The sequence below is a fragment of the Xiphophorus couchianus genome, chromosome 23 (assembly GCF_001444195.1).
Source record: "Xiphophorus couchianus chromosome 23, X_couchianus-1.0, whole genome shotgun sequence".
NCBI classification, from domain to species: domain Eukaryota; kingdom Metazoa; phylum Chordata; class Actinopteri; order Cyprinodontiformes; family Poeciliidae; genus Xiphophorus; species Xiphophorus couchianus.
This window is the reverse complement of record NC_040250.1, coordinates 7,198,390-7,211,384: the sequence shown is the minus strand read 5'-3', so window position 1 is coordinate 7,211,384 and position 12,995 is coordinate 7,198,390. Positions and strand designations below refer to the sequence as shown.

At 37.2% G+C, this 12,995-nt stretch overlaps 1 protein-coding gene across 7 annotated transcripts in view; it reads right to left on the bottom strand.

Moving 5' to 3' along the window:
• Nucleotides 1–12,995, bottom strand: part of atp11c (ATPase phospholipid transporting 11C (ATP11C blood group)) — a 54,576-nt gene that overhangs the window by 13,320 nt on the left and 28,261 nt on the right. For all 7 annotated transcript variants that reach the window (XM_028009271.1, XM_028009269.1, XM_028009273.1 and 4 more), the window contains exons 4-14: nt 9,684–9,764; nt 8,532–8,639; nt 5,859–5,987; nt 5,475–5,563; nt 4,696–4,746; nt 4,209–4,273; nt 4,047–4,128; nt 3,823–3,967; nt 1,993–2,190; nt 759–929; nt 239–465 (exon numbers count right to left, since the gene is read on the bottom strand). In XM_028009271.1, the coding sequence (XP_027865072.1) occupies nt 239–465; nt 759–929; nt 1,993–2,190; nt 3,823–3,967; nt 4,047–4,128; nt 4,209–4,273; nt 4,696–4,746; nt 5,475–5,563; nt 5,859–5,987; nt 8,532–8,639; nt 9,684–9,764 (1,346 nt within the window). The remainder of the gene's footprint in view (nt 1–238; nt 466–758; nt 930–1,992; nt 2,191–3,822; nt 3,968–4,046; nt 4,129–4,208; nt 4,274–4,695; nt 4,747–5,474; nt 5,564–5,858; nt 5,988–8,531; nt 8,640–9,683; nt 9,765–12,995) is intronic.

The window sequence follows — 12,995 nt, the reverse complement described above, 5'->3', positions numbered from 1 at the left end:
AAGGATTGTGAAATGAAGCCCGGACATTTCACAATCCTTTGTTTTTTTTTGATCAGCTTAACTTTGTGTTTCATTAGCTGTCACCCATAATCAGCTAGATTACTTGAAATTAACACTTGAAATCTTTATGTAATTTGCTGAACTCATTTGTTATTTTTTTTCTTCAAAAATTATTTATTAGTATTCAAACATTATCAACTCAAATTGATTATTTCACAACAGCTCTCATCTTTTTTACCTCATGGCTCCCTTAACCAGAGCAATCTCATCGGGCGAAGAAGCTATGAAGCCCATTTCCTTCTGTGGCGGATGCAGAAACTCGTGATCGACCCCTAAGCCATCGACCTGGTCAATCTGGTCTATCTGGTCAATCTGGTCAATCTGGTCTTGTCTGTGCATTGTAGACTCCTTTATCTGGACAGTGTGGCACAGACAGAGGGCACGAAGGAAAAGCTCCTCCCTCTCCTAACAACAAACAAAAATACAACTCATTAAAGGAAACTAAAATCAAACAAGTTAGCTCATTTCAACACGGCTGAATTTACTTTGTATCAAAATAAGTTCTACAAATAATTATCAGGTGCTTCTTTCCAAAGCAAACATTTTTCCCACTTCATGTTAACTGCATATGTCGACATGTCAGAGACTACACGTGGGTGACCTATGAAGGGTCTTCCTGACCAATGAGCTATGTAATGGCCATATGCTAATGCCTGCGTGACTTCTTGTACCAGATGGTGGGGCAACACAACACTCACCCTGCCAGCTTTCTGCTGGATTTTGTTTACAGGTCCATCTGTGACGCAAAACCCGTCCAACTCTGAGCTCCCGTCCCCATGCTTGTACTGGAAGCCGTCGATGCAGCACTCTATGAACTCCATGTTGTTCTGAGTGAGAGTGCCAGTCTTGTCTGTGAAGATGTACTCCACCTGCAGTAAACATCATGGAGAAAGTACAAAATATAAAACAATAAAAAAATATTAGAAAAAGAATTGCACAGCATGTATCAAATTGGTAAGATGCAAATTCTTGTATTTATTTCAAATGCAGTGTAGCTGCTAAAAAAAAATCACTTTTTGTGATGATCAGATATATAAAAAGAAAATTATTTGCCTGTGTTGCAAATCTACTGCTATGCATCTTCTCTTTTTCTTTTACTGTAACAGGAGTCACTCATAATTCAAGTTATATATTTTTTTCAAGTATGCTAATTTTCTGAAATTTCTGCAACAAAAGTTGAGAAAACCCAAATGTTTTTATTTATTTCTACATTTTATACTAACGTTTCAATATTCTTATGGGAATGCAATAAATCCCATATGTCTAAGAATTCGATATGCTATATCGAATTCGATATGCTATATCGAATTCTATACTGTACAATACAGTTTATCAATTCCAATGAAATATTGCTTATTTGTTGACAAGCTACTCCATCCAAAGTACTAAATATTAGTAATTACAAATATAACTATAAGTTAGACAGAATTGGTAAAAATAAAAAAATAATAATGAGACTGAAGCTGTATAGTGCATAGGGTAAGCCAGTACCACATTTGCTCTACCTAATGCTGCACACTGACAGTCTGCTGGCTGAAAGAGGAAACTTGCATTTTTTTTAATTTTTTTTTTGCTTACACAAATTTAAACTCAGTTATAATGTGTAAAGAAGTGAAGCATAATCCATCATTCCTGTTGCAGTGACATTGTTATAATATTATATCTGGAAAGCTCCTGGCTGCAGGCTCTACCAGAGCAGGTGGCCCCACTAATCAACATCAGCTTGTTTTACTCCTTGTGTTTCTTTATTAAAAACAGAGTAGCCAAAAGTAACATTTTTTGCACAACACGACTAGTAATGAATGTCTATCACATGTTTATTCTTTCTTTTTACTTAGAAATGTATGTTTGGATAACAATGTTACAAGAAAGAACATAAAAAAGAAAAACAGTCAATCAAAAGTGTTATTTGAATGTATCTTGCGGCCTGACCTGTCCCAACTCCTCATTAAGGTCTGATGTGTTGACCAGCGCCCCCTCTTGAATTTCAGGGTCGAAGAAATCTCTGTCCCATGTAATGAAAAAGGACCCCAAGAACTTTTGCATCTCAACTGTGACGTACATGGACACCGGAATGATGAAGTTGAAGAGCACCATGAAGGACAGGAAGTCTGTGAACATTTTTAGGTACTGTTGATAAAAAATTTAAAAAAAAGTTAAAATGAGACACAGGTTTCAAAAACAATAAAACTAACAACTTTTCTACAGTTGAAATGTTCGAAGGTTAGATTTGATTAGTTACAAAACAAAATGATATATAATTTTAAAAAATAGCACATTTAATTGCGATATAAAATGTAAACAAACATGCTGTCAGAACTAGTGTTGAGTAGTAGTTTTAATCCAGAATGTTTTTATGTGTTTGTCTTTTTAAAAATATTAATCATAAATGTTTAATTCTTTACGAATCAACATTTTTATTTTAATTGAAGCTCTTTTTATATATATATATATTTTGCAAATGTAAATAATAACCATGTCCCACCACTATTTTTTATATACAACTACAATATTTCTATTTTAAAAGACTGATTTGTAACATTGCAAACAAAATTTCACAAACTACAGCATTGTTTTATTATTGGGAAACAGGAACAAGATATAAAAAACTAAATTCTGCCCCATTTTCAAGACAATGGCACCATGTTGGGTAACTTGTCTTAAGCAACTGACTTTATAAAACTGTGGGTCAATACCAATGACAAAAAATAAAATAAAATCAGCACCATTCAGTACAATGTCAAAGAAAGTACTGGTACGGCACTTGATTTTTTAATGAAGTTGACTTTGTGAAATTTTGATTGAACTGTGCTCGGTGTTCAGAACATTTTGTTTTCAGCAGAAATCAGCTCCCCCACACAAAGGTTTATACAGCAAATAAGGAACAAGCTTCACAGTTTACTAAAGAACAAATACAAAGAGAAAGGAGCTTGTATGTGATGTAGGTCAGCAGTGGCTAATTCACACGTTTTCTTTGTCCCACACCGTGTAAAACATTATAGATGGGGCAGTGGCCCAAAGGCTGAAGAAATCCCCAGTAAATCTCAACAACAATGTATTAGTATTTAATGTTTCAAATTTGCATTTAGAAGTTGAAGTGAAACCAAAGCACCTGGTCAGCTTTCAGTCTCAAAAAGGACATCCGCAGCCTGGAAAGTTTTATTTAACCAAAGGGTTAGTAAGAGTGAATAAATAAAAAGTTGAAGACTTTCCAGAAGGTTGCATTTAGGTGACAATTATCTTAAAAAATATAAAGTTTCAATTTAACATTTAATTTACTTCTTTAGCAAACTTTTGCTTTTGTTTTCTCATTAGTGCCACAAACTGCAACATAGTATATTTGGATTCCATGTGATAGACACACACATCATTTTCAAACTGTCTACAACAATCTGTGTTTCCATTATAGGCAATAATAATTTCCATAAATGCAACTGAGTCATACCGGCTTCTAAACAGAGTTGAAAAATAAACAATTGTTTCTTGCTTCACATAATTTTTTGTCTTTTAAAATAAGTTGAAAGCTCATTTTCTTATATGTACAAAATGTGAAAATATAACTATGTTACACTGTTATAAAGAAACTGTAGTTATTGACAGGGCAGATCTACACAATTCCACTGTTAAGTTATAGCTTAAGCCATAAACTCTGTTTTATAAATCATTTTTGGTTGACGTTTTGTTGTAAGGACAGCAATGCATCAGTTTTAAAATCATGTACAGATGTTTTTCAATGTTTTTTCAAAACAAAGTTAACAGCACCTGATTAGTGTCCTTCTCCTTCTGCGTTTTCTCGTTGTACCACGGCTCATCGTGTTTGCCCTGCCACACATACTTAAGTGTGGTGCACACAAGAGCTTTGCTCACCAGGATGAAAAGGTAAACCAGAAGGAAGGCGTTGATAGACCTGAAATAACAGTATTAGTTACAACAAGCAGTAAATCAGACATGTTTAATCTCGTCTACAGTTCTCGCTACAGACATACTTCTCCACAGCGGACCGTTTTTGTGATTTTCCCTGGTAGTTGAGGGCCATTTTTGTCTCCATTCCAGTGTAAACTGCGACGCCTTGAGAAGAAAAACAGAAAAAAAAGAATCAGCTTTCAGCAGAAAAGCCCACTGAGTAACACTATTTTCATTTGACTCACCACATATCTTCTGAGTGTTCTTCAAATTTGCTCCTTTCAGCAGTAGGTTTTCTGGGCCTAAAGATCTGCACAATCACATCAGTGGATTAAACACTTGTGTTGCGATTCAGGAGCTGTTCAATCCACACACTCCTCTATTCTGTAAATGGGAACCTGGCAGGGCATCTGGCATCTGTTCTAAAATACGCAGTGACAGCGGGGCTGCAGTCCAGGTTTACACCCGTCCCAGTGCTCTTTAGAAGGACACTGGAATTTGTTTGTGGCTATTACAAAGTAGTCAATGAGAAATGCCAGTGGGAGTACTTTGGAAGCAGTGGCTAAACCCCTGCCAGCCTGTTTTAATGTTAATGCTTGTTTGCAATGAAGGATCAATAGAGAAGTGATTTGTTAGAGATGCAAAGGGAAACAAATGGGTGCTTAAGGAACCATGTTTTGAATTTGTTCCCATTTAAAGTGGATTGAGATTGCTGTGCATGAGAGCTCTCACCTCACATCCGGCTCCTGACTGTTTCTGTAAATGTGCATACGGCCGACAAATCTGGAACAGAATAACATCCACTTAGTATTTAAATACACTCCAAAGAAAGACTGATGACCTTCTCTCACTATCTGACATTAAATCGAACTAAATCTTTGCTAATTATTAGCACAATGAGAGAACATTTTTATGTAATTATTAAAATTTTGAACTTTATGTACACTATATCCAACAATTTGGGGAAAACCCTACTGATGATGTCATGGACTGAGAAGCCACCCAGAGAGCAATACGACATAACTCTAAAAGCAATCTAGAAAGGTTAGCATTTGCAAAAGGACTCACAGACAAGAACTTGTGTTTGAGCAAAACAGCATAAAACATGGAGCTTTTTTATGCTGCTTTTTTTTTACTTTGCCAGTCAATCGTATCAGTTCTGTCAGGAAGAATGGGTCAAAATTCAAATAAATTATTGTGAGAAGCTTGTGGAAGGAAATCCTAAATGCTTGACCAAAGTCACATAGCTTAGAGCAATCGTTTCAAATAAATCTCTAAAATGTTTTGTAAAATTTAAATAGTGTTTGTTACCGACCTAAAACAGGAAGTTGAGCTTGAATTATTGTCAAACAGTGATAAAAAAAGTTATATTTCTTTCCATAAAGAGCATAAAAATATCTGATTTCAGCTGTATCATCTTCATCTTATTGTTAGACATCAGGCTAGCATTTTCAAAAGACATCATAATCATGTAGTGTAAATCTGTTGAGACCACCTGGTGACTGACTTACTTGTAAAGGTCAGGCTGAGGCTGTTCACACTCAATGGTGGAACTGAGATACTGCAGATCACTCTCTAGGTCTGCCACTGTGTAGTGTGTCTAGAAGATGGAACAAACAAACACAGAGTAAGAACTGAAAGCCAGGACTGAGTAAGGCCAAACGGTCTTTTTTAGTTTCCTGTTCTCTTTCTCACTCAGCTAGAGTAAGAGTTGAAGTTTTAAAAAGATACTAAAATGCTGTGACAAATGAATATGAACATAGTAATGTAACAGATAAGAGAAGCCTGTGATGACTCAATGATACTACATTTGTAACTCTAAGACCTTCTGATGATAAAAGGCATATAAATAGGGATTAGGACAGTAATTGGAGATGAGTAGCAGTGCATCTCACTTTATGGTTGGACTCTCCATCCAGACTTGCTGTGGTAACAAAACATGTGCCATCATCTCGGCTGGACTGCAGCAGTATTAGATCACAGGGAAAGGTCTCGTCTTCTTCTACTTCCACAATATCTCCAACCTGAAGGCACCAGACAACAAAAGACCCAATAACACTAAGTAAAATAGCATAATGAAGTAGAATAACAGACAACATACACAACAATAATTAATGTAAATAAAACAGTAAATTCAATTAGAAATGCAATAGGAATCATAAATATTGGACAGAATCATAGATTTCACAAGAATTTAACAAACGGTAAATATCAGTAATTTTGCATTTCCTGTGCTTAATATTCAGAGGCGTGTAAGTGTGAATGTTTGCAGGCAGACATATGCTTCATAACTGTTGAACACATCATTACAAAAAATAGCAGAACATTTAAAATAAATCATTTCCTGGAAGTTTAATTTGTTTTTTGGGGGGTTTTTTACCCCTCCAGGGGGTCTTTTGTGGGCTCTAGTGTCCCTTATGTGACAGTAGGCTGACAGGAAACGGGGAAGGAGAGGGGGGAAGACATGTGGCAAATGTCGTCGGGTCCGGGAGTCGAACCCGCGATGGCCGCGTCGAGGACTCAAGGCCTCCAAATATGGGTCGCGCTAACCACTACGCCACCACGGCACACCCCGGAAGTTTAATTTTTAGTATGCTTAGCTTGCATACTGGAAAAAAAAAACAGTAGTGTGACAGCTCGAAACCTTGGTACAGTTAGGGCCAGAAATATTTGGACAGTGACACAAGTTTTGTTATTTTAGCTGTTTACAAAAACATGTTCAGAAATACAATTATATATATAATATGGGCTGAAAGTGCACACTCCCAGCTGCAATATGAGAGTTTCCACATCCAAATCGGAGAAAGGGTTTAGGAATCATAGCTCTGTAATGCATAGTCTCCTCTTTTTCAAGGGACCAAAAGTAATTGGACAATGGACTCTAAGGGCTGCAATTAACTCAGAAGGCGTCTCCCTCGTTAACCTGTAATCAATTAAGTAGTTAAAAGGTCTGGGGTTGATTCCAGGTGTGTGGTTTTGCATTTGGAAGCTGTTGCTGTGACCAGACAACATGCGGTCAAAGGAACTCTCAATTGAGGTGAAGCAGAACATCCTGAGGCTGAAAAAAAAGAAAAAATCCATCAGAGAGATAGCAGACATGCTTGGAGTAGCAAAATCAACAGTCGGGTACATTCTGAGAAAAAAGGAATTCACTGGTGAGCTTGGGAACTCAAAAAGGCCTGGGCGTCCACGGAAGACAACGGTGGTGGATGATTGCCGCATACTTTCTTTGGTGAAGAAGAACCCGTTCACAACATCAACTGAAGTCCAGAACACTCTCAGGGAAGTAGGTGTATCTGTCTCTAAGTCAACAGTAAAGAGAAGACTCCATGAAAGTAAATACAAAGGGTTCACATCTAGATGCAAACCATTCATCAATTCCAAAAATAGACAGGCCAGAGTTAAATTTGCCGAAAAACACCTCAAGAAGCCAGCCCAGTTCTGGAAAAGTAGTATATGGACAGATGAGACAAAGATCAACCTGTACCAGAATGATGGGAAGAAAAAAGTTTGGAGAAGAAAGGGAACGGCACATGATCCAAAGCACACCACATCCTCTGTAAAACATGGTGGAGGCAACGTGATGGCATGGGCATGCATGGCTTTCAATGGCACTGGGTCACTTGTGTTTATTGATGACATAACAGCAGACAAGAGTAGCCGGATGAATTCTGAAGTGTACCGGGATATACTTTCAGCCCAGATTCAGCCAAATGCTGCAAAGTTGATCGGACGGCGCTTCACAGTACAGATGGACAATGACCCCAAGCATACAGCCAAAGCTACCCAGGAGTTCATGAGTGCAAAAAAGTGGAACATTCTGCAATGGCCAAGTCAATCACCAGATCTTAACCCAATTGAGCATGCATTTCACTTGCTCAAATCCAGACTTCGGACGGAAAGACCCACAAACAAGCAAGACCTGAAGGCTGCGGCTGTAAAGGCCTGGCAAAGCATTAAGAAGGAGGAAACCCAGCGTTTGGTGATGTCCATGGGTTCCAGACTTAAGGCAGTGATTGCCTCCAAAGGATTCGCAACAAAATATTGAAAAAAAACTATTTTGTTTGGGTTATGTTTATTTGTCCAATTACTTTTGAGCTCCTAAAATGTGGAGTGTTTGTAAAGAAATGTGTACAATTCCTACATTTTCTATCAGATATTTTTGTTCAACCCTTTAAATTAAACGTTACAATCTGCACTTGAATTCTGTTGTAGAGGTTTCATTTCAAATTCAATGCGGTGGCATGCAGAGCCCAACTCGCGAAAATTGTGTTACTGTCCAAATATTTCTGGCCCTAACTGTATACCCGCATATAAAGCCCGATGTATAAATAGCACCAGTTTATCTTGAGTTTTTCAGCCTCCATATGCTGAAATTATTTTATAGGTTGCTTTACAAACAGAGCAAACCCAACTCTTAATATTGACATTAAATCAGAGTGAACAGCAACAGAAGACACACATTGATATTGATTATCAGCCCTCTCACTCTAACAACTTCTCACTGCAAAAATATTGTTATTTTTATTCCTACTGATCTAAGTTAGGATGTGTGTGCAAAACGTTACCTTAATTTTAGCACTCATTTTCCGTATCCTCCGGCCATCCTCTAGTACAGACACCCGGTACTCATTCACCTCCCGGTCAGCCTTGTGCCGCAGCCAGTCCTCATATCCCTGTGGCAATGTGTCAAAAAAAATCTAAATAGGTTTATCTGCTGAGCAAACAAAAAATGGTAAACTTTCACTGACCCATTAATACCCATGAGACACTAAGAGCTGTGAGATCAATAGAAAGTCACAGAATGCGGAAAAAAGTGGGGCATGAACACAATTATGACCTTTGAAAATGACAAAAGAACAATTCCTGTAACGTGACTGGTTGATGTTAATTGACCGAAAGAACTACTAAACAGCAGATCAAGAAGATACACTAAGCCAGGTACAAAATAATGCACATTCTGCAGTCAAGTAAGAAATAAAATCTGATTTATTCTTAAAATACAGTGAATACAAGAGTACAAGAGACGCTGAGGGTAGAAAGAAAGAGTTCAACCCATGCCAACACTGATCTCGAGCCAAAATGTGAGATTACAGGGAAAGGTGATGGGAAGAAAAAGTCTGGTTGATTAACAGAAGAATAACGCCAGGGAGAGGATGAAGAGAGGCAGCAGAAATCACTTCAGTCACAGTAATAAAGTTGGGCAGACCTCCTTGGAATCTCTCATCAAAACCTGGCTGAAAGTGCTCCGCTAATATGAGTGGTTCCCTTGTATTTTTGCAGGGAAGTCCAACCACTATTGTCCATTTCAAAGTCCCAGCAGTGGTGCAACTACAAAGCTGATCCTAAAACAATACATCTGACACTGGGATGTTGCAGCAACAGAGAGGAAGAAACGAACACTCCCCCTGATAATTTGTATCTCTGTAAAAGACTGGCTCGCTCATTCTCTCTACATTTACCCACACTTCCCAGGAGCCCATTTCATCTTCACCCCAATCAGAACTCACCAGCAAAGCACATTAGTACAGAACCCAAGAGACCATTAGTCGAGTACTTTATACAAAAAACAACGTGGGAGTTATAAAAACAACAAAATTTAATGTGTTATATGGAGAGTGGGGGGCATAATGCGGTAGAAGACAATGAGGACATTGCAATGGAGAGCTAATAACATTTCTGTTATCAGCACTGATCTGCCTCATTAGACAGGGTCTTACCTGTTTGATAGCAGTTACTGTGATGACAAAAAATAAAGGTAGGCCACTGGTGACTGGGCTGGTGGGGGTGTCCACTATCACCTGCAGGGAAAGAAAAAAAGGAAAACAGTGTGCATTTAAAGCATTAATTATAAATTCCCACTGCGGCGTGTTATTTCTATGGCAGGGACATTATGTGGTGATAGTTGAAAGGATTGGGTTAACCCTCTAAATTCAGGGTGTAATCCATTTCTCTAAGATGCTTACACCATACCACATATTTGGCCATAAGGAGAAACATGAGGGAGACATTTATATTTTGGAGGGAAGCAAAGGAGGTTCTGGGCCAAAGAACTTTTAATCAAGAGAGCCTGGGACAGAGTGCTTAATCTGCAGGCATGCCAACACTTTTGTGTCTCTGCCAAGGCATAGTAGAAGGCCAGCAAGGAGCTTTGTCAAATTCCCGTTACCTCGCCCCCAGCAATGTGGAGGAGAATACAATGTGTGCTTCCACTGAAGCTCTATGCATCTTATGAGTTTAGATCTGGTAATATCCCAACCAACCACTTCAAAAAAGGCTCCAACTAAAGTCTAATGAGACAATCAGTTCTATGTACTCATGTGTCCCTATAAACCAACTAATGGATTTACTCTGGCATTCTTGATCCCGCATAATACAGATTTGCCCCCCTACATCGTGCCACCTAAGTCTCCTTTCTGACGAAACAGTCAGTTTCATTATGACAGCGTGCACAGACATGGCATACTCAACTCATTTATATTCAGGCAACAACAACTAGAAAGTTTTATGTTGCTGTGTTTCTCAATTGCATGACCTAAAACTGGAGCAACATTTCCAAATCAACAGGAATACAAAGCCACAATAAATATGCAGCAAGAAACCCGTTCACATGCACACGCAAGTAAAAGAGTTGTCAAGTCTAACAAAAATAACAAATAACTTGGGCATAAATTAATTTGACACACAGTGGTGCCAAATTTATAACAGCTAACCTCTTTGTTCTAAAAGAACTGAAGTAAATACTCATAAATCATCCAGATGTGGTAGGATATACAAAAACACTCCAAACTTATAGAAAGCAGTTTGAATGCATAAAAATGATACACATGTATCTGCTTCAAGTGTCTCAAAGCTGCAAGTTACTGTAAGCTGATGGATTACTGAATTGAGTAACACATTGTTCTCTCTAATCATTTAAGTTATGCACTGATTAACAAGCTCAGACGTCATGTTCCGAAACATTATTGTGATTAAAGCACAAGCAATTGAAGCAATCTATACCCCCTTTTGAAATCCAACGTTTCTTCAGACAATTTTTAGCACCACCAAACTAACACAAACAAACAGGGACAACTCAAATAAAGCTAAATTTTTTATGAGTTTGGAAGAGAAGTACATCAAAAACTTTTTTAGATGCCAGCTGCTGAAAATGCTTCTTCTTATAAGAAATTTTTAAGCAGGATGAAACACAACACCCAGAATGTACAGTTTAAAGGCAGTTCTACCAAATAATGAATTAATTTATGTAGCTCTCTGAATTAATTGAAAGCAATAAATAATCTCTGGCATTTACCAAGTGTAAATAATTCTGACCTAAAACGTTTAGGTCAGTTTAGTGTGGCTTAATGTCGGATGTCGAGAAAAAAATGGTTATTTCTAGTCTTTTCACACAATGTAAGTAAACACAACTTGCATAACAAGATGTGATGTTTTATAAAATAAGCTTCACTTACTCACATTTGGAGCCACATACAAAGCATTTTAGACATGCCAACAAACAAGTTTGCAAGACAATAAAGTAAACTAAAGCTTAAAAAATGACAAAATATCCCAGTTTTCAAGAACCCTTCACAATATTTAAATGTCTAATAAAAGTGGGAACAACCACAACCACAAGAGCCAAAAAGAGGATACCCAAATGATGATGCATTCAGAAGGCCACACAGCTCAGACTGAAGCTAAAGCATGCAAAGCAATCTTTACTGCACTTTGCATCTTTTAAAGCTATTTTTAAACTGCAGAACTTTGGTCAGGAGCAGTTGTTTAAACTATGGTTTAAAAATAACCTTTACTTGAGCAATCTCAGCACTATTTTGGTGTATCTCAAGTGTACAATAAAGGACTAAAAAAAGAAACTGGATGGTAGGGGCTTTTTTAGTGTCTGGGTATAAAAGTTAGATCTAAAAGAGTACTTCCATCCTCTTTTCACAACAAAACTGCGAGAAGCTTGAGTTGACAAGCTTCTCAAACTCAAATGCATCATGATAGCTTTAATAATTCAAACAGGAACAGAGGAAACAAGGCTGTAGTTGGTTCCATTACATTAATTTTTTTGTTAATATGTGTAGGTCTTTGTTATTAAAGGTTTTCTGCAGAGGGTTTTTTAGTCCTTGTTATGGGGATAGACAGTCTGAACAAGATGAAACTAAAAAAATAATTTTAAAGAAAAAGGTCTTGGAAAGAAAGACATAATAAAATAAAGATTATTTTTAGTAAATAACATTGTAATGAGTAAACAGACTTTGTAAGTTGTACATTATCAACAGCTTTCCTTGATGAGCTGAGCAGTCAGCTTTATTAGAGCTAATAATCGACCTAAACTTCAGATACACAAATATCTGTGTATTTGAGGTAGAAGAAGTAATAAAGTATGTGAGAAATGCTTCTTTTCAATTTTTAAAGTATTATTAAACACTAAGCTTTTCCATTGGTGAACCATCTAACATGCAGAATGCCTTGCTAAATTTAACTCAGCATGGCTTTCAGGCAGGAGTTTTAATAGAACAGCAGAATTTAACTTTAGAAGAACTGCAGTAATATGGAAAAACACTTTGCATTTAAAATAGCTTCATGGTGACGACTGATGTCTCCATTCGTGAGTGGATAATTCAATCCATTCATTGGTGTGTATAAAGTGGTCCAGAACTTACATAAGTTTATAATTAATTTTTCACAAAAATTGTTGTTCTTATTAGTTTTTACTCAACTCCAAAGGTGAGTAAAAACTCAACTCAGATTTTCTGACTGTATGTTCGTAGCATTTTATAACTGTGATCGGTAAAGAACTGATCGTTACACAACAAATGATCAGTTATATGTTTTGAGCAAGTTTTGAATGAGATGGTGATGGTGTTTGATGATCAAAAAAATAAAAATATGAAGTTGTCTAAACATAGAAAATCCTGTGTTTGAGTTGTAATTGAATACAGTAAAATGTAGACTGAGGAACTCGTCTCAACACTACACTTTCACTGGGTTGTTCATTATGCCAAGTATGTTTACATTTAGGTAAATCCATCTGAAGTGAGACA